This window comes from Lotus japonicus, chromosome 4 (genome assembly GCF_012489685.1).
Source record: "Lotus japonicus ecotype B-129 chromosome 4, LjGifu_v1.2".
Taxonomy (NCBI): Eukaryota; Viridiplantae; Streptophyta; class Magnoliopsida; order Fabales; family Fabaceae; genus Lotus; species Lotus japonicus.
The window spans coordinates 5,384,995-5,406,511 of NC_080044.1; the positions used below are offsets into that span (position 1 = coordinate 5,384,995).

Here is a 21,517-nt window from a genome sequence, read left to right on the forward strand (position 1 = left end):
TTTTTTGTTAGATCATCTCTGACAATATGTATTGTTTCACTTTCCAAATCCGATATATCGATGTGGTCTTCAAGCGTACACGCACTATGAAGGCCTAGAGTTGGACGGACAATAGGTTTTCATATACTTGGGTAAATATAATTAAATATTCAATAAGTTATTTTTAATATGTTATATATATATAGTTATAAAATAAAAATTAATTTTACATTTTTAGGCTAAGTATGAGGAAGCCTGATCTCAATACGATGTTTCCCAATTGCAAGGTGTTAATAGAAGTTGACTCGTCTTATGGTGTTATACTATGGATTGACATGAATGATGGAAAGTGGAAGAGAAATATATATGACACCGGTGACATGGCTACACGCTAAAGCTTTATGGAAAGTGGAGGGAAAGATATATGGCGCCATTCGACATCTCAGGATTCGTAGATGAACTTTGAAGTTCATGGCATATTGCTTTGTTTGCAACAAAAGAATCTTGAAATCTAAGAATAGATGGAGCAATAGAAGATCCAACATGATATGCATATGCACCAAAGTGTTCACAAAATGCAACTATGGTAGCGCATGTTGCGAAGTTGGCGGCTGCACTTGACGGTGGTGTTCATCTTGATGAGGAGGCGGAGGGGTCAGAGGTTTCGAAAAAATAAACTACACCGTATAGAAATTGATCACCAAATTTTTCCCTCTGCAATTCATATGTCCCTAAGCTATCCCTTAGAGATCGTAACAATAATTACTAGGTCACCATGACTACTAACTAAAATGGAGAAAGTATTGATAAAAAATTCATACATTTACCATTGAAATGTAGAAAACATATAAATCTATTTTCATCTAATATGTATTTTTTAAGTACATCTAGTATGTATGATGTTAGTATGTACCATGATTTGTATTATTTTATTTACTCATTACTCTATTTACAAGCTTATAAGGAGTCCATCACACCCCATCTTCATTTCAATCCAAGGGTGGCTAGAGTTTCCCCCCTTGACGTGGCAACATCCCATGAATCATCATATATAATAGCACCAAAACAAATCTCAATTAAAAAACTAAGAAAAATAAATATCACACACAACAACACATTCTCTTCCTCTCTCTCACACTCCCTTCACTTTCCTTCGCTTTTTGCACCCAAACCCAAACCCAATACCAATCCTCATCGCGTTCCTGTTCTCCGCTTCTTCCACCAATCCATTCCTCCCCCTCGTGGGGTTGCTTTCCCTCTCTTCCTCTCTCCCTTTGCTTCGCGGTTTCTCAACCAACACCATTAGCATCTGGGGTTACGATTCCTTCTGGTTTTTTCCTTTTTTTGAATTTGTGTGGAGGAGGGTTTGAAGGAGGGAGAATGTCGAAGAAGAAAGTCAGTGGCAATACCATGACGCTCAAGGACTTCCATGGCGGTTCTATACCCTCTGATCTCCCTCTTCCTTCTGCTCCCGGCGTGTAAGTTCCTACCCCTTTATTGCACTTTCAGTTTTTTTCATCACACGGTTTAAATTTTCAATCTTTTTCGCTTTATTTTGATTTTCCTTCAAATGGGTATCCTGATTGATGTTGCGTTTGTGAAAAATGAGAGAATTTGATATTTGAGGGAAAGAGAGAGAGTGAGAAATTAGATCTGTTGATTTTAATTTTGTGTTACTTTTATGTTCTTTTGATTTGATGAGTTGTTTTCATTGATGGATCTGTTTATGCAATCTCAAAGTGAATTTTTTTTTGTCTAAATTTTTGTTTTTGGGATGTTTTAACAGAACTGTGAGGACTTCAGATCGTTCTGGATTTGACCGGCCTTCGTCGTGGGGAGCCCCGATGGGGCGGCCGGATCATTGGTCTCGGCCGCACACGTCGCCGGCCACTAGGCATTATGATGACAAGACCCCTTTTCTGTCACACACTGCCCCAATTGGCAGGAATTTTGATGAGGATGAGAGGAAGCCCCTTGATGGTGGTTCGGCTCCTCGGAGAACTGTTAGTGATGAGAGCACCCGTGCCCCCCCGCCTTCTCGTGTTGAGGTGAAGCCTGAGTATGGACTGGGAGGGAGTTCATTGGGTAGGCAAGTGGCTCCAGTGTCTCCGGCTGCTGTTGGGACAGTTAATTCATACTCGGCGAGGCTTACTGAAGCGGTTCACACGGGGATGAATACCCATAGTTTAGGAGGTAGTAAGGAGCGGGGAGCTGCTACTGCTGCTGGTGGTGGTGGTGGTGGTGGTTATCCAAATGTATGGTCAATGAGGAAGGAGGTAGCAAATGCTGTTGAGGCTGAGCAATCTGCTCGGTCTGGTGCTAATGCTGTTTCAAAGTTGGCTCATGCAAGTGCTCTTGAGAAGGTGTCTTCTGGTAGATGGCAGTCAAAGGCAGCCCATTATCAGAATGATGCTGAGCTGGTTAGATCTCCGGAAGCGGAGAGCAGACAACGTGCCAATGTTAATGTCAACAATGCTTACAATAGGATGGATGCAGTTGGTGAAAAGGAGTATTATGATGCAATGCTAGCAAGGCAAGCTGAAAGGGGTTTAGGTATTGATAACCAGATGCAAGGTGGTAGGAACGAGTTACTGGATTATGAGAAGTCTGGGGTTTCCAAGTATCCAGAAGTACGGCCAAGAAGTGTACCTTATCAGTCTGATGGGGTTCAGCCTGCTCGAAATGTAGGCAAACTTGTTGGGTCTGAATTGAAGAACCCTGTACCTTCCGAACCAACTGAAAGACCTAAACTAAATTTGCTACCAAGGAAAAAGCCACTGGAAAGTTCAGAACCTTCAGTTACAGAATATCCCCAGGTATTAGCATGTTCATTTTACGAGACCCCCTTCTTCAGGAGTTTTTTGTTTTTTTTTGCAGAGGAGTGGAGGTATTCTTATATTTGCTTCATGAGTTCTCTAATTTTCTGTTGTAGGGATATCGTCTGGGTAATGATTCTAGCCATGTTGAAACTGCTCATCAGGCACATGGCCATGCCAACTTTGTCAAGCCTGTATCAGCTGGAACTGAGAGTGGAAAGGAGCTAGGACAGCGACCGAAGCTGAATTTGAAGCCTCGGTCTCAGCCCCTTGAAAAGTTGGAAGTTAACACTGAAACAGGCAGGTTGGTTGCATGAAACAGTGACTTGAGATGTTTTTAACTTTGCTATATATTAATTTTATCTTGTGGTGGATGTGTTTATGTGTTGTCTATGAAACATTTCCAATTGGTTCAAACTTTTTTTTGTACTGTGCCCATAGGCCCTACTGCAACAGGCCAAAGGTATATAAAATTCACTGTGAGTCTGTGAATAATGAAAATTATAAAAGAGTGACTGCCCTTCAGTCGTCACTCAAACTCTATTCCAAATACTGCCAATGCCTTTTGTGAAAGATATTATGTTTTCCCTGTTATTCAATTTGGAAGGTATATTCGTGCATGGTTTTTCAGGTGAGGCCAACATGTCTGGTCAGTACAAGCCACTTATAAAAATTATTTTAGGGGGTTAGGCTTAGTGTTATCAAATATCTGCCATGGCGGTTTTTTATCTATCTGCCATGGCAGATATCCTGTCAAATGGTCGCCATTTCCGCCTTATTCCCGCCATTATTTGTCATGTATGGCAGAATTTTGGCTTTCTGCCATGACCCGCCATCCGCAATAAACAAAAGTAGACTGTCTCTGATAGAGTAAAGAATACTAACGTGACATTTGAGTAAGAGGTTGCATGTGTTCTTTATGTGAGGAAATTCTCCTTTTCTACAACAATATTTTATGTTTAGAATGATCAAGGAGGAAGGAGGATGATGTGGTTTTAACACTTACTGCACAGGTCTCTCATACTCCTAAGATATAAGAAATAACGTTATAACTTATAATTTTTTAATCAATTTTTTAATTTTAATGAAAATAACAAAATAGAAGGGGAGTGTTGGTGCAGCGGTTGGAGTTGCTGCTGTTTCACTATGAGGTCATTAGGTTCGAGTCTTGGAATCAGCCTTCTGCAAATGGAAGGTAAGACTGCCTACAATAGAACCATAATGGGACTGCCCCTTCCATGATGTGAGCTTTACATCACTGGGTTGCCTTTTTTCAAAGAAAATAACAAAAGGGGGACTTCCATGCATTCTTGAATGTGTGAATAGGGAATGCTGACTTCCCCATTCTTGTCCATTTAATTGGAAGTTGGAACAATGTAAAATCTTAGAGGTTCACTGTGGTTTTCTTAATTTTAAAGGCTATGAATTGGAGGATAGCTGTGTGCTTACTAAATTCCAAGGATGATGGGAAGTGGGAAGGTGAAACGAAGGAGGAAAACGTAGTTGTTAGTTCTAAAAGATTTCTTTAGATTTGTCACTTGACCCCAGCAAAGTGACTTAAAGGTCAATGAGATTTATTTTCTTTTAAGGAATTGTAGAATGGTAGCATCTGCACAAGTAGATGGAGATTAGTTAGTATGTAATAATACTATGTATACACAAAACAATGTTTATCTCTTCATTTTTCTAATTTAGTTACTAATCATTTAATTTCTTGATGGGCCATATTCATTTTTATCTTTCTCTGCCTCCCTCTTTGTTCCTTACCTACCTACCCAATTTTTTTTTTCATTTTGATATATTTAAATTTTCTCAAAAACATTTGAAAAAGAAACCATGGAATTACATTTATGTGTCTAAAATGTGGAGATCTTGTAAGTACAGTTCTTCGTTTTTGTGGCCATTGGTCTTTAACTCTATCAAATTTAATAATTAGTATATTGTAAAGTTTTGCAACAGTTCAGGAAGGCTAGGCTAAGCCTTGTTTTGACCCTGGAATTGGAATTGAGCCCTGAAATTCTATATTTCATAATAATGGAACACTTTAGAATTGTTTAGATCCCACATGTACTAGAGATATAACCAAAGTAGTGCTTATAAAGATTTGTTAATCTTCATCTCGAGTTAGCTTTTGAGGTTTAGTTAGGCTTAGCCCAGATTCAAGATGGTGTCTGAACCTATCCCAGATGTATTGGGCCACCCACCACTTTCCAACAGTCTACCTACGTCCTACACTCTCCAAACTTCAGAGGGCATGAGTGTGTTAAGATCCCATAACGACTAGAGATATGGCCTACGTAGAGCTTATAAAGGCTTGGGCAATCCTCACCTCACGATCTAGCTTTTAGGGTTGTGTTAGGGTTAGCCCAAATTCTAGAAGAGTTAAAAATAATTGAAAAGCAACTAAATGATGCCGTTCTGAATTCTTAAACCAGATCCTAGTAATTTCTTTTTGAAAATCAGATCCTAGTAATTTCAATTGCAAAAATAATTCTTTTGTCCTACAATCTCCTTGCTCCGTGAGAGGTGTGTGTTGAGATTCCACATTGACTAGATATATGACCAAAGTAGAGATTATAAAGGCATGGGCAATTCTTACCTCATGATCTAGCTTTCAAGGTTGTGTTAGGTCTAGCTCAAATTCAAGAAGAATTATAATTCTATCACAATTCCAACTTCCAAGTAATTCAAAAACAACTAGGTTCTGCCATTCTCAATTGTTAAACCAGATCTGAAGAGTTTCAATTCCAAAAATAGTTGTCTTATATGTTTGCCTTTATCCTTGTCAAATGAGGAGTGCTTCATGTTGTTGTGAAATGCAGTTATGGAGACTGTTAGTGAGACCCATAGCACAGAATGTAGAACTTATTTTCAGTTTCTCATCCAATTTTACACGTCACTTGTGATATTCTGGGAGTATAATGTTTCTGATGTGTTGTCAGGCATTATGCACATTTTGAAGGCTTCTAACTTATGCTTTTGTCACAAAGCCAAGTGCGCACTAAGTATTGAATTTGTAATATCTCAATTTCATTGTGAATATTTGGTCAATACTTGTTATGAAATTTCATGGGTTGCTTTCTGTAAGTTCATTTGGTTAATTATTCTTGGCTTCCTGTTTAATAATTGAACCACCTATGGAAATGTTTCAGGAATGCTTTATTTGGGGGAGCTCGCCCACGTGAACTAGTAAGTTCTTTCAGTTATTTATTGTCTTAATGGCTGTTAAAATTTGTGCTTTATTATTTTTCGTGTGCCAGAGAGCATCTGCATCAGTTTCACATTTTCACACATGTTCATTATTCATCATGTTAAAATGTTGCTGATCTTTCCCGTAGGTATTGAAGGAGCGAGGGGTTGATGACGTTGCGATCAACACTTATGATGTGGTTGAGAATTCAAATAGGTAAAGGACTTGTTTTGTTTGTATATGATTCCACTTGACGCCAATGGTGATCCAAGTCTGATTCATTGCTTGCCAATATGTGATGTGTTGTGTGAAGGGTTGAGCCTAACATTTTGAAGGCTGAGAAACTTCCTGATCCTTCAATCCAATCTCGACACGGTGAAAAGGCTAATGATGCTCCTCTTGATCAAAGAACAGGCAGAAAACCCGAAAGGAAAGAGCAAAGGGTAGATGGTGAGAGAGGTCATTCACAGAAGAGGAATTGGCGTGGTGGTGATAATCGGAGAAACGCAAGGGAGACTGAGAGGCAGCAGCCGGCCCCTGAGAGGCCAGCTTCACCCGAGACATGGCGTAAGCCTGTGGAGCAGCCAAAGCCATCTCAGGGTGTTGGCGGCCCGCGCAACGGTAGAGCGGCTTCAGCAGTTGAACTTGCCCAAGCATTCTCCAGATCTGTATCTGATCCGAAAGTAAATGACAGGTTTTCAGGTCAAAATGGTCTGAACACTGGCCGTACACAACAAATGCCTTTTTCGCGGCTTGTTGGTCCAACACCTAGGCCTCAGATCAATGGTTATTAGGTCTTTGATGGAAAATTTGGACTCATCACTGTCCTATTTCTTGAAGGCAGCATAGGATTCGTGCATACCATGAAATTGCTGAGCACTTGCTTGGAGTGGCTTTATTCTTCATCATTTTCTCATTCACAAGAATGAATGAAAGAATTAGGTTGCATTTGTCATCATCATGACAATCTACAATCACGTTGTTTTACTTGACCCATATAATTTGCTACCAGAACACTAATTTTTTCTTGGTTTATTTGGTGGGGGAGGAGAAAGAGCTGTTGACTAATGAAAGCTGTAGTAGCACAATTATAGCATAAATTGTTTGTTTTAGCTTCCTCACCTTGCAGCTATCTTGGATTATTTATCGATCATGATTAAATCTTTTATTTCTTTGTTCATTCTTAATTTATCTGCATTAGAGTATATAATATCAACATAAGGAGCCTCGGTCACAAAAATCAACAGTTAACTTGATTAGTCAGGTGTGCTTGAATATAATATCATCATGAGTTTCAGTTTGTCTATAGTTTAAGGTATGAAGGAATAACCATTTTATTGGGTAACCCTTATGTGATTTGCAATAACCTCAGTCCGAAAATTTAGGGAACAAAGTAGGGTGCTTATCAATTTGGTCAAACTTGATAAGCAACTTGGTTGTGATGGACTGAAAGGTAAGCACGACGCCAATAGCCTAAGCCAGATAGTTAGTGTATGTTGAGGTTAATTGGTTTAACCAGTTATATCTTCCATGCATCTTTCAAATATAAGTCAAATCTCATCTTTATACACAACCAAAGGGTTTCCACAAGGAAAATTGTTCTGTAATTAGTATGATGTGGTTTACCCTAGTCCTACCTAGTTTTCAGTCAGTTTTTACTGGTTTGGAAAATTTTCGGTGAATGTCCAAAATGGTGTGTAGACATGAGATAAGAAAAGAAGAAAGATAACTGATAAATGTGATATAAGATGTCATCTGACAGAAAGAGTGGAATAGAGAGAAAAAAATGATGTCTATGGATGTCGATAGTGTCTATGGATCGAGAATGTTTTCAATTTGCTTTATACTTGTTTTGATTTGTGTTGGGGCAAAATGAAAGCACACTTTCCCAATCTAACAAGTGTATTCCGTTGCGTGAATCTGCATTGGAATTCCCAATGCCGATGTGGAACATCTCAATGCATCTCATCAAAAAAGCAAACACATTCACTTGTTCTCATTCTTTAGATTTCGCCTTCATATTCGACCATGCTTTGCTAAAACATCTGCAACTAAATAGGCATCTCTTAAAGCATGACTCCGAGCAACGAAGCACAAGAATGAAACTTTGAATACCTAGAACTCAAGAGTTGAATACTGCAAACGGAATCAAACTCAAGAGAGTACGCTTCGCCCTTTGAAATCCCCCATGCAGCAATAAGCATATGTCGAAAAATATCCCCCACAACTCAGCACGTAATGCCGAGCAAAGAACACAAGAATGCAAGCACTAAAACAATTACATGTGTCACCTTTTTTTTCTTGAATGCTGAAAAATATAGTTTATAATTTTAGATATTCATGTTTTAGGAGGGGGAAAAAAATCAAAATTTCAAGTTGGAACTCGTAAAACTACACAAATTAAAAGTACAATCTCAATTCATAAACATCCAAACAGTATCAACAATCGCAACCATTTTCTCTCTATTTCTCTATTCCAATCATGTCATATATCATATTTATCATTCTCTATTTTCTTCTCATCTTACCATTTGAATATTCATCAAATAACATCTTGCATTTGCCGATATAATATCTATCACTTATCTCTTTTTAAAAAAGACAAAAAAAAAAAAAAGCAATATATCCAAAACAAAAGAAGAGAACAAGGGCAGCAAATTTAAACGACGACGTCTTGCATTTGACGCGGAGTAGGAAACTCGGCGTGTAGAAACCGGAGTCGTGTCCGTGTGTACTCGTTTTCTGATCGATCTTCATCACCAATCTTCTTCATTGATCCTTCCTCATAGCACCTTTCCTTTGATTTCTGAGTTTTTCTTACACTCAAACAAAGAAGAAGAAGAAGAAAGAACAACATCACAACATGTTAGAGAAGATCGGGTTGCCACCAAAGCCTTCTCTGCGAGGTAACAATTGGGTAGTTGATGCCTCAAACTGCCAGGGATGTTGCGCTCAGTTCACCTTCATCAATCGCAAGGTTACCCTGATTATCCTTATTCACTTTTGATTCGATCACCACTTTTTTTTTTCCGTATGGGTGTTAAATATTGAAACTTTTCTTTGTTAGAGAGAAAACCCATGATTTATTTTCCCTCTAGAATGTTGGATTTCATCTGGGTATCTCTGAAAATCTCTGCAAGATAAAAAAAATCTTCCCTTTTGTTTTCATGCTAGTTAGTTTTTGGCTTCAGTGTTCTGAAGTTTTAATCTATTAATGTTTACATGAATTTAGTTTCTTTAACAGTGATTAAAAATAATTGTAGTTGTGTAAAGGAGCTGTTTGTGATGATCTGGTTATGCTGGTTGTTTTTTTATTCATCAAATGAGTTTATTGTATTTAATTGTAGTGACTATTATAAAGACATTGTATGTGTAATGATGAAGTAGAATGTTGCTACATTGATCCTAGTTTTGATATTAAGTTAATTTACATTCGTATTACGATAGTATTCTCCTGCTATCGAAACTAATGTACGAGTTCTCATTGCTTTGTGAAGCCATGTCAAAGAACAGTTCATTTTGCTCTTAGGATGATTGTACTAGACTTTCAGTTCCTAATCCTACTCATTTATGTAAAGTTAGTGTAATCAATTTACATGCCTGGTGATAGTGTTTTGATTCCACTTCCTTGTGCATTGCATTTATAACTTCCCTAAGATAGGATAAGTGGATAACTCACTGTGTTTTCTATAACCAGGTTTTATTTCTTTCTCAAAGTTGTTGTTTGGAATCTTTGGTTACGACAGATGAATGATATGCTTGTCAATTTCGTGATTTTGTGTGAAAAATGAGATGCTGCATGGTGGAAGTTGATCTTCTGTGTGCTTGCTTATTGGAATCTGAATAAACTCTAACTGAACTTTTTGTCCCAAATTTAACTTTCGGCAATTTTCTTTTACTTTTCAGCATCACTGTAGAAGGTGCGGGGGCTTGTTTTGCAACAGTTGTACCCATCAAAGAATGTATTTGCGTGGTCAAGGTGATTCTCCTGTACGTATTTGTGATCCTTGTAAGAAGCTAGAAGAGGCAGCGCGGTTTGAAATGCGGCAGGGACGCAGGGCTGGGAGAGGAGGTAATTTTATTTGAAGTTTTTCTTCTAAATTATAACTTTGGACCTGTGCAATAGCACTCCTTCATTTTACTTTCTATATTACTTCACAGTTCCATATTTTGAATATTCATTTCAATTTCCCTAGGGAGCTTGAAATCAGCACCTAGAGATGAGGATGAAGTTTTGAACCAGATTCTTGGTCAAAGCGAGGAACTTCTGTCATCAGGAAAGCAGTCAGCGAGTGAGAAAGATAGTCCCACTCAAAGACCGGTTGGCATTGCATCTTCCTCAAGCACTAAAGTATTTTCCAATCACGATGATGGAGATATACAAAAAATTGTCTCAAATGAGATACCCAATAATTTGGGTATTGATGTGGAATCCAGCAGTCCTGATGAGTTACGTCAGCAAGCTGTAGAGGAAAAAAAGAAGTATAAGATTCTGAAAGGAGATGGGAAACCTGAGGAGGCCCTGAAAGCTTTTAAGAGAGGGAAGGAGCTTGAGAGGCAGGCTGACGCTTTGGAAGTTCATTTAAGGAAGATTCGTAAGAAGGTTTTGCCTTCTGGAGGCTTGCCTGACATGCTTAGCAGCGATATTCCTGTAGAGTCTGGCAGAAAAACGAAGTCACTTCCTCATACGGGTAAAGAAAAGGATGATCTTACTTCTGAACTGAGAGAGCTGGGATGGTCTGACATGGATCTGCGTAATGAAGATGGAAACAAAGCAAAAATGAGTTTGGAGGGTGAACTCTCATCAATGTTGGGAGAAATCTTTGCAAAGACAGGTGAAGAAAAGGGGAGCAGAATTGACAAGACCCAGGTTGTTGCTATGAAGAAAAAGGCTCTAATGTTGAAGCGCGAGGGCAAGCTCGCAGAAGCCAAAGAGGAATTAAAAAGAGCTAAAAATTTAGAAAAGCAGCTGGAAGAACAGGAACTCCTTGCTGAAGCTGAAGATTCTGATGATGAGCTATCAGCATTAATTCGTGGCATGGATGATGATGATAAAGATTTTTCTAATCTGCATGATCAAGAGCATGGTTTTGATTTTGATCATCTTGTGGGAACATCTGATGACCTTCATGGTAATTTTGAAGTGACTGAAAAGGATATGATGGACCCTGAGTTAGCTGGTGCTTTGGAAGCATTAGGTTGGACTGAACCTGAGAATTCTTCTTCCAAATCTCAAACCTTTGACAAAGAAGCATTGCTTAACGAAATTAAGTCTTTGAAAAGAGAGGCTCTTAATCAAAAGCGAGCTGGCCATACTGAAGAAGCAATGGCATTCTTGAAAAAAGCGAAGTTATTAGAAAGGGACTTGAACAGCTTCGGGTCTGAAGACAATACTGGTAATGGATCTGACTCTATCCAATTGGATGAGAGAAATAATAATGCCACCAATAATGCTGCTTCTACAGTGGCACCAAAAAGCCGATTGATGATTCAGAGAGAGCTTTTGAGTTTGAAAAAGAAGGCTCTCACATTGAGAAGGGAAGGTAAAATAAATGAAGCTGAAGAAGAAATGCGGAAGGGCGCAGCTTTGGAGTGTCAGCTGATGGAGATGGATAAGGCTTCAAATGGTAAAGCATCATCAATGAATACTGCTGATAATGTCCTTCATTCAGCACACAAGCATGCTGATAGCAATAGAAATCCGCCACTTGAGGAAGGAAATGAAGATGATGTAACAGATAATGATTTGTCTGATCCAAGATATCTTTCACTCCTTAGGGATTTGGGTTGGAATGATGACAATGATGAACTATCTAATTCTCCAAGCAAGCCTTTGAAGAAAGATGATACTCATCCTGTTCAAATCAGTGATAGTTCTCTTAGTAAGCATTCTACAAGTATCTCGGTTGAAGCACCAAGAAGAAGTAAAGCTGAGATTCAGAGGGAACTCTTGGGCTTAAAGAGAAAGGCCTTTACTCTCAGGCGTGAAGGAAAAGCTGAGGATGCAGAGGAAGTTCTTAAAATGACCAAAGTATTAGAAGCTAAGTTGGAAGAGATGGAAGCTCCAAAGAAGGAAGCAATGGCTGAGGCTACTATGATGAAAGGAGAACGCTTCAATCCAGCAGTTGATGAAGAAAAGGATGTGGTTGTTTCAGAAGAGGATATGCAAGACCCAGCATTGAATTCTATGCTTACCAATCTTGGGTGGAAGGATGATAAACATGAACCTGTGACCATAAAAGAAGAACCTGTTACAGATGCTACTAGTAGGTTTAAACATACTGTAGATCTATCTATACGTGATTACTCTTCAGGCATTCCTGCTACAGCTTCAAGGAGTAAGGGAGAGATTCAAAGAGAACTCTTAGTAATGAAAAGGAAGGCACTTGCTTTGAGGCGCACGGGAGAAATAGAAGAGGCTGAGAAAATCTTAAGTATGGCCAAGAGTTTGGAAGCCCAAATGGAAGATTTGGGGAGCCAAAACAAGGACTTGTTACTTGATGTTTCCAAGGATGAAAAATCTTCTCTGTCTGTTGAGGTGGATAATGCTTCAGCCTCTTCTGCAGTAGGATCATCTAAGAATGGTGCTGAATCAGCAATTGGTTTGGAAAGAACCGACAACAAAACAAACATTCCGTTTTTAAGGAAGCCCGATAATTTAATTCCCACAACCTCTCATTTTGCTGACGGTAAGCATCCATTCCCTGCTGAGATGAGTTCTTCAAGTGAAAATCTTGCAAAAAAGATGAAAGCAGAAAAAACCATCAGTCATAGCTCCGCAGTTGGCCACCCCATGCCTATGCTAGATCTACTTACTAGTGACGATTGTAGCAGCTCTGATATATCGACTCAGAAACAAAAAGAACATAAACTTCTTTCGGCTGATTCATCTCAGGCAGGTCCAGCTAAAATTCAGTTGGACTCATCAGTGAATCTCAGCCAAAATCAGGAATACAAAAACAATTTTACAGCTCAACAAAGAAGAGTGACTGGTGCAGATGAAAAGCCAAACATCAGTGAGCCAAATTCAATTCCAGATAATGCTTCTCAGGACCAGCTTTCCTTGCGTCAAGAGATTTTGGCTCATAAAAGGAAGGCAGTTGCTTTTAAAAGAGAAGGGAAACTAACAGAAGCTAAGGAGGAACTCCGACAGGCCAAGCTGTTGGAGAAGAGGATGGAGGATGGAAGTACGCAGCCAAGCACTGCCTCCACCAGCAATCTTTCCAATGCACCAAATGATGTACAAAAGAAACAAGATTCGCCAAATGCTGCTGCAAAGCCTTTGACTAGTCGCGATCGTTTCAAGTTGCAACAAGAGTCTCTAGGGCACAAACGTCAAGCCCTAAAGCTTCGGAGGGATGGTCGAGTAAAGGAAGCTGAAGTGGAATTTGAACGGGCAAAGGCAATTGAAACCCAGTTGGAGGAGCTGGCAGCTCATGATGCCAGTAAGTCAGATGCAGTAGATGATGTGACTGTTGAGGATTTTCTTGATCCTCAACTCTTGTCTGCTCTGAAAGCTGCTGGACTAGAAGATATAAGTGTCGTCCCAAAAGGCCCAGAAAGGCAAGAGACCGTGAAATCTAATGCTAAACCTGAAAACTCTAACCAAGAGAGAATTCAGCTAGAAGAAAGAATCAAATCAGAAAAGATAAAGGCAGTTAATTTGAAACGTTCAGGAAAACAAGCTGAAGCCTTAGATGCTCTCCGCCGGGCCAAAATGTATGAAAAGAAGCTGAATTCATTAACATCTGAGTGATGATGATGAAGAAGTAAATACTGCTACTTCAAGGTGCACAAAGAGGGTTGCTCCTTCCATTACATGCATGTTTACTTTATCCTCATACTAAATATTGACGAATATATAGATGATGATTAATAAGTTACAATTTTCATCTGAAAATTGTTAATGTAGTTCTAAACATGAAGAGAATCAATGTTGTATAATGTGTTAACGTTTGATGTTTGAAACAAGGCCATTCCTCCAGCTGATATATTACAGGAAATGTGAACTTGTTTTGGATTACGTATACTTCCTTTGTTGTATGCAGCCAGAGTTGTTGGGCTATTTGTTTTTGTTATTCCCAGGCACTTTGCTTTTCTGTAGATCTTACTTGTTGGGCATGCTACATTTCACCTTCTTCCATTCGAGAATGGCTTCAAGCATATTTAGCTTCATCACTGTGTTACATTGTGGTGACTTTGGAGAAAATCTGGTTCTATTTCCCTTTGACAAAGGTAAGATAGGTATTGTTACAGGCCTTGCCCTGCTTGGTTTAAGGGTATCATGGAATGAGTTTTGATTCATTCATACCCGATTTTCAATTTATATCCATTTTCTCATCTTATCTTTCTTTTTTTGTAACGCGTCACTCATCATGTAGGGTGACATTCGTTTTAACATAATTGAGCGAGGAAAAATGAATAAAAAGATAAATTGTAATGAGAAAAATATACATGCATTGATAATGTAATTTTTTTGTACTATCAACTAATCGTGTTTGAGAAGTTTTCCATGTTATCATTTAAAATTAAGTAAAAAAGCTAACTCTCCCAGGTTGAAATGTGATTGGTTGATAGTGTTATAAATTTTACAGCATATGAATAAAACTCAATTTTAATTGAGTAAATGATTAATTTTGTCAATGAACACCATTTCCAAACGTTGTATAAAATTCGCATGAAAATATTCTCTAAACTATATTTCATTCTTCAAAGTTGCAATCTAATTATCTCCCTAATGAAAATTCTCGAACTATTTCTGCAAGAATTGCTGCACTGGATGGAGAGAAAGTCTGAGCTACTTTTTGTAGGGATTTTTCCCCATGATGATGGCGGTGAAGGATACAATGGTGGATGCTGTCAAATTGCGGTAGAGATGGAGAATGTTAAGTGCGACAGAGATGGGTGATGCCATGCAATGGTGGTAAAAAAGTTATCTTGGGGGAAGGGTGAATACAACATTTATGTACTGCATGTTTAGTTAAAAAATTATGAGTGTGTAAATATAATGTATACTACCTAATATCTATGTTCAGGAAGTTGATCCACGCATGTCTTGTTTGCATGTTTGTGTTTAGACGGCTGGCGACCACCAAGCGATGGATGACGATTGAATCATGTACTATACCCTTGGGGACGTCATGGTGGTGCTGCTCGACGAGGAGGACCCATCGATATGGATGATAGATCGTCGTAGGCGGTGCTTGAGGTATACCGGTCGGAGGAAAGACGCTCTGGAAATTTGATCGACTGCGTGCTCGACCAGGAGATGCTACGTGGGCCTTTACCTCCAGGTACTACCTTTAAGAGATCACCCTCGTCCACTACTTTGGAGTCAGTGATGGAGCCTCTACCAATGATCACGAAGCCAGAGACGACACCAGCGTCAGTGATGGTGGAACCAACTAATCTGATTGTTCAGTCTGGTGAAGTGTACTGTGAGCATGTTCATGAGATTTACTACATGACTATGAGATTTAGAGTCCTGTTGCGGGATTTATTGGAGTTCGACTTTTCGACCGAAGAGGAGAGCTCTTCGGAGGAGGAGGAGGAGTAGATATGTAAGGTTAGAGGCTTTTAGGTAAAAAAATTACCGTTGTTGGTTGAAGCATGTAGGAGGGTCTTATGAGTATGTTTCTCTTTAAGGGTACGTAGGTTATGACGTATAGTTGTTGTGTGATCCACCCTGCGTGAAGATTACATAGAGCTTGTCGGAATAAAATGTCTTTTGATATTTCTTTCTGTTCGGTAATTATTATGCATTGTTTAGAGCATGTTTGGAAAAAAAAAAAAATTTTCTTGTATTTGAAAGTCCAATCAGCATTTTTAATTTGGGTAAAAGTTACAAATTAATGAACCTAGGTTTTTCTTTTGCTTTCACTCTCCTTACGTTTTCCTCTTACTCTCATTCTCTTTTCTTAAGTCCGTCCCTTACAGTTTGCCTCTTCTGGTCAAACTCGTTTAATTAGGTAATTTTGTGATGGTATTGTTTTTAAATTTGGAGTATATTAATCAACACATGTTAGTTCAGTTGGTAAAAATAGAACATTTTCTAAAAGAAAATTGTGTCCCGTTATCGATGGGAGGGTTGTGTAAATGAGCATCTGTAAGTACCTCTGAAAGTCAGATGGTCAGCGAGGCATATTATGACTTGTGGTAGTGACTGAAGCAAGCAAACCCAAACTTTTATCTTAAAAGAAAAATGGGAGCATAAAGTAATTATATAAATTGTGACCAGTGATCCACTTACTCAGTTCCTAACCGAGTTGGATGTTTGAGCCGAGTTCAATAAACTAGTTGTGATGCACCAAAAAAAGGAATCAATATGGCTTATCATTTCATGGAAGCAAATGATATAAGAAGTTTCTCAGAAGTTTCCATCAGCATGTCGAGCGCATCTTGATCAATGACAAATAATGGGAATGTAGTTAATGGTGCCTGCGCAGCAGATTCTTTTTCTGGGGCCAGGTTTTATAGTGTGTCTGATTCATAGTCATGAATGTTTCAACAATCTATACTTCGTCGTATTGGGGTGCTAGGATAGCAACATATGCAAAATGGCATACGATAATATCTTCATATATACGACTTTGTATGTGGGGATACCTGAAACCAAATACCATATATATATACAACTTTGAATTTGGTACACATGAATGTGTTACACATTCCAAAATATTGAAACATGAAAAACAATGCTACAAAGTCGGCGAGATAAAGTCAATTTTGTTTTGTCTTTCTTTGTCAGAATTATTTTTTCAGAAAACTAATTTAAGTACATTTTTTATAGTAAAACATTATTGAAATGGAAGTGTTTTATATTATATGTCTTTTTTTTAAGGGATTTCTATACATGTCCACTGCATGCAGTGAGCGTTTATAGCTTCATCTTAAATTAATTTGAAGTTGGAATCAATTGTGAAAATAAATAAATATCTAAATACTCAAAAAAAAATAAACAGAGGAAAATCAATTCTTATAATAACAAATGCGCATCTAATTGAAGGGGGACATTAAGCGACACATTTAACGAATACATGAAAATGTATATTCATTTGGGCTTTTGCCATCCAAATTATCAAAAAGAAAATTTATATTCATCTCGATGAAAATACATACCTATTCATTCAAGGAATTCAGTTTTTTCGTCACAGTAAAGGGGGATATTAAGCGATCCACTTATCTCTTCGAAAATACATATAAGCGACTTAGTCAAGAAAAACATTATGAGAATAATGTTTTTATGTGAGAATATGAGAATAAATCACGACGATGTCAATTTTGGTTTCGATTTGAAGCATGAGAATCTCTAGCACATATATTATAACCGAATGAAAAGAGGCCTATCAAATATGAATTTGTATACGTTTTTTAGAAAGATATATATATATATATATATATATATATTATGAGAATAATATTTTTATGTGAGAATATAAGAATACATCACGATCATTTATTCTAATCATGAACGGTTCAGAATAAAATATGAATTACATGACTTTTAAAGTGACTACATGACTATTAATTTGCATTTTTTTTAAAGGGACTATTAATGTGCTTTAATTAATCTAGACTATTCGTAATTAGATTTAACAGTGTGACAATTTATTCTCATGTTCTCATACATTTCATTAAAAGAGTCTCAACATACAGTAACATGGCCAACTAAACAGTTGATAAAGACTATGCCAACGAACACAGCAAATTAAAAAGAGTCTAATTTCTATGCACCGATGGTGTAAAGTTTTTTTACACCATCAACCAATCAGATTTCAAGGATGTGAGAAAATCTCTTTTTTTATTTAATTTCATTAATTGACGTGGCACATCCTTAAAATCTGATTGGTTGACGGTGTAAAAAAACTTTACACCGTCGGTGCATCAAATTTTTTCTCAATTAAAAACCCTTCCAAAAACTATTAAAAACCCCACAAACACTCAATTAATACCCACCCAAAGACCCTTACGCCTATACCATTCAAGTTGATTCCAATTTTCCAAACGAGATCTATCCCAACCGTGCAAAACAAAATGTTAAGACTACATAGCATAACATATACTCCATCCGTTCCAAAACTATTGTAGTTTTAACTTTTTTGTTTTTTTCCAAAACCATTTTTTTTACATGTTCAAAGCACTTTATCTAATTCTCTTCCACTCATGCCCTCATTTAATATTGTATTTCCCAAGTATCACCTCTTATTTTCACCAATCACAATTCTCACCATATAGTTGACCAATAAATTGTATTCTCTTTCTTTCTTATAACTCATATTAAATAAGAGTGTTTCAGTCAAATTATAACATCAATTAATGAACTCTTAAACTTTGTGCAAAAACCTTAAACTACAATAGTTTTGGAACGGAGAGAGTAGATGATTTCTCAATTATTAGAAACAATTCCAAACAGCAACAGGAAAAAAAAGTAAATATGCACTAACAGTGTAAAGTAGATTTGCATAAATAACTAATCACAGTATGACACGTAAAAAAATATGTTATACTTAATTTAAATTTTAATTAAAAAAATAATATATTTTCTGATTTGTTGGAATTCAACTGGATGTTTGTGTAAACAAACTTTACACTGACATGCATACTTCTTTAATTAAAAAAATGCATGGACACAAAAAATTAACACATTAAAAGATACTGCCTCTGTTCCTATATAATTGCTATTATTTTGATTTTTTTCTTATTTATTTGTCACTTTTACAATTTCAAGAGAGGATTAATTATAGTTTATCAATCGTATCCTTCATTTATTGGTGGTAGGAGAATTGAAAAATTAGAATCAATTAGAGAAATAAGGGTATAAGAGGAAGTTAGATCTTCCAGTCAAAGAATTTCGAAGCTGTCGTCCGATTGTTTTAGAGAAGAATCCTAGAACAAAGTGAGAAGTAACTAACCAACTTCTAGGGATAGTAATTTTAATAAAACAGTAACATTAATTGTTATTTCTTAATACTTGTACACAATTTTAAGGGCTCGTTTGGTGGACAAGATAGGATATTGCAATCATATCCTACTCTTATATGTTGTTTGTTGCGCCAGCAAGATATGATAACACAATCTTGCCCTTTATCTTATTATGTCTATCATGTGTAAAATTTATTCGAGGGGGTAGGATAGAATTATCCTGACATGATATGATAGTAGTTTTCGATCCTTTTGTAGTATTGTAGCCCTAAATTTAATTATTTCAATATTTATATTAAATATAATTTATAATAATATTAATTCATAAATATAAAAACATAAATTTTAGTAATATACTAATTTTATTAATTGTCAAATACTAGTTGTTATTGCTAAGTTAAATTTTTTATTTACTCATAAATTTAATAAAAAATGAACTAATTCATTAATAGTGAAAATATTGAATTTACTCATATAAAATAATTAAATTATCATTTGTCGCTTGCTTCTACTTAGTTAATATTATTTTATATTTATATTAAAATAAAAATAAATAAAATTACTATTCACTAACAATGAAATAGACTACTCACTTATAAATATTTATTTATTAGTAATAAATATAGATTAATTTTATATAATTAGTTGCTATTATTCAAAGCTATTTCTCTACTTACATAATAACTCATAATTTAAATATAAATAACTTTTGAAAAAAATTAATAGTATTTTTAAATTTCATTATATTTTAGCTTTTATCACTTGTCACTACTAAGTTAAAACCAATTGGTCAAATATATAGCTTTTACTTTTAATTAAAATAGGCTTTCTTCAGAAAAATAAAATAAAATAGGTTAATTAATAAAAAATATAATTAAATTTATAAAATATTAAAAAATAATTTTAACAGAATAATCAATTTTAGAAAAAATTATTACAGAAAATGAAATTTTTAAATACTAAGTATTTTTATTTAAAGAAAATTTGATGTATTTTTCACTGTATGTTTATATCACATCATCACTATTCTGTCACTCTCAAACACAAGATAACTATCATGTCCCTCTTAAACACATGATAAGATAAGAGCTATTATGCTCTTAATATATATCATGTCTTTATCCAACCCTCTATCTTATCCTGCTCTTATTCTATCTCAACCACCAAATGGACTTTAAAGTGACAGTTATATAGGATTAGCCGGAGAGAGTAATTAATTAAGAATACAGCACACAATGATACACCTCGGTGGGTTACTCCACGGTCCACAATATTGATTTTGTGTTTGCATGTTCACAATAGGCAACACATATATACATGTGATTGGATAAATTCCTAATCCATACAGCAAATGTCTGGGATTGTATTTTCAAGTTCACAACACATGCAACCCCACGCCCTGAGTGTGACTGCAACCAATATCTGATTTGACCATGATCACTAAAATAATTCAACCAAAAACTTTTACTTTATTTTTCTAATTAAATAATTCATTTGATTTTTATATTGACATTAAAATATTTATAATTCACCAATATATAAGACGATTTGTTATTAATTAGAATTAGAATATTTTAATTATCCGCATTTTATTATCATTAAAATTTATCACTTAAATAATTTACTCTTAAATTCTTAATCAAATCTTTACATTTTATAATCAATAAAAAATCGTATACCATTTTTTAGTTACCCAAATATAACAACATTGGGTAATAAATGTAATATGTGATGTGATATGTTGGGACTCATGAAGCAAAATGAAATTTTTTAGAGTTTCAATAAGTTTTGAATATTGGTTTACATTAGTTTTAGTCAGAATAATTAGGCTTAATATATCAGAAGGCCCCTGTAATTATAAAGGGAATCAGTTTCAGGGTCTGAAATTTTTTTGAATCAAATTGGGTCCCTAAGAAATTTTTTAATTCAATTAAGGCCAAAGTGTGTCAGCAGGTGATGTGGCTTGATTTATAGCTGACTCAGTTTTTCCACGTGACATTTTAATTTTTTATAAATAATTAATTCCAAAACTTAATTTTTTTATTCCAAGTCATAACTTAAAAATAAAAACTTAATATAATCTTTAAAAAAAATCTAACCTAATCAATACTAATCCCTAACCTAATCTGTTCATCATCCCCATCATCTTCAACCTCAATCATGTTCATATTCATGTTCATCTTCACCATGTTCTTCATCTCAAATTCAGAAACAAATCATCAACACACAAATACTTCAAAAATAAAATTCAAAAAATAATCACCATAACCAAACCAGACTAGTAATTGAACATCAATATTCAAAATTCAGTTTAGATTAAAACTTGATAACATGAAAAATTCAAAAGAAAGGAATAAAGTTACGCAATTTAACACTCATTGAAAAAAAAAATGGTGAGACAAGGAGAGGCACGAGAAGATAATGCAGAGCAAGAAGGGAATGAGTTTCATCGAAAAAAAAAAAAAACGATCTCACTCTCCCCCTCTCCCTCTCTTTAATTTGAGTTTTATCTGGATTTGGGTGCTGCGAAGAATACCAAATTATTAAATTAGAGATTAGTATTTGATTAGATTATGTTTTTTTAAGATTATATTAAATTTTTATTTTTAAG

At 36.0% G+C, this 21,517-nt stretch overlaps 2 protein-coding genes across 2 annotated transcripts; both read left to right on the forward strand.

Annotated features, from left to right (window-relative positions):
- The first annotated feature begins 1,067 nt into the window (after positions 1–1,067).
- On the forward strand, positions 1,068–7,165 carry LOC130710519 (uncharacterized). The gene is made up of 6 exons (XM_057559816.1): positions 1,068–1,457; positions 1,766–2,795; positions 2,912–3,099; positions 5,948–5,984; positions 6,134–6,201; positions 6,299–7,165. Exons 1-6 carry the CDS (start codon positions 1,360–1,362, stop codon positions 6,777–6,779), a joined length of 1,902 nt encoding a protein of 633 aa, XP_057415799.1. The 5' UTR covers positions 1,068–1,359; the 3' UTR covers positions 6,780–7,165.
- Positions 7,166–8,636: 1,471 nt separating this feature from the next.
- On the forward strand, positions 8,637–14,063 carry LOC130715743 (uncharacterized). Its single transcript, XM_057565860.1, has 3 exons — positions 8,637–8,962; positions 9,892–10,057; positions 10,182–14,063. Exons 1-3 carry the CDS (start codon positions 8,849–8,851, stop codon positions 13,739–13,741), a joined length of 3,840 nt encoding a protein of 1,279 aa, XP_057421843.1. The 5' UTR covers positions 8,637–8,848; the 3' UTR covers positions 13,742–14,063.
- Positions 14,064–21,517: the final 7,454 nt, after the last annotated feature.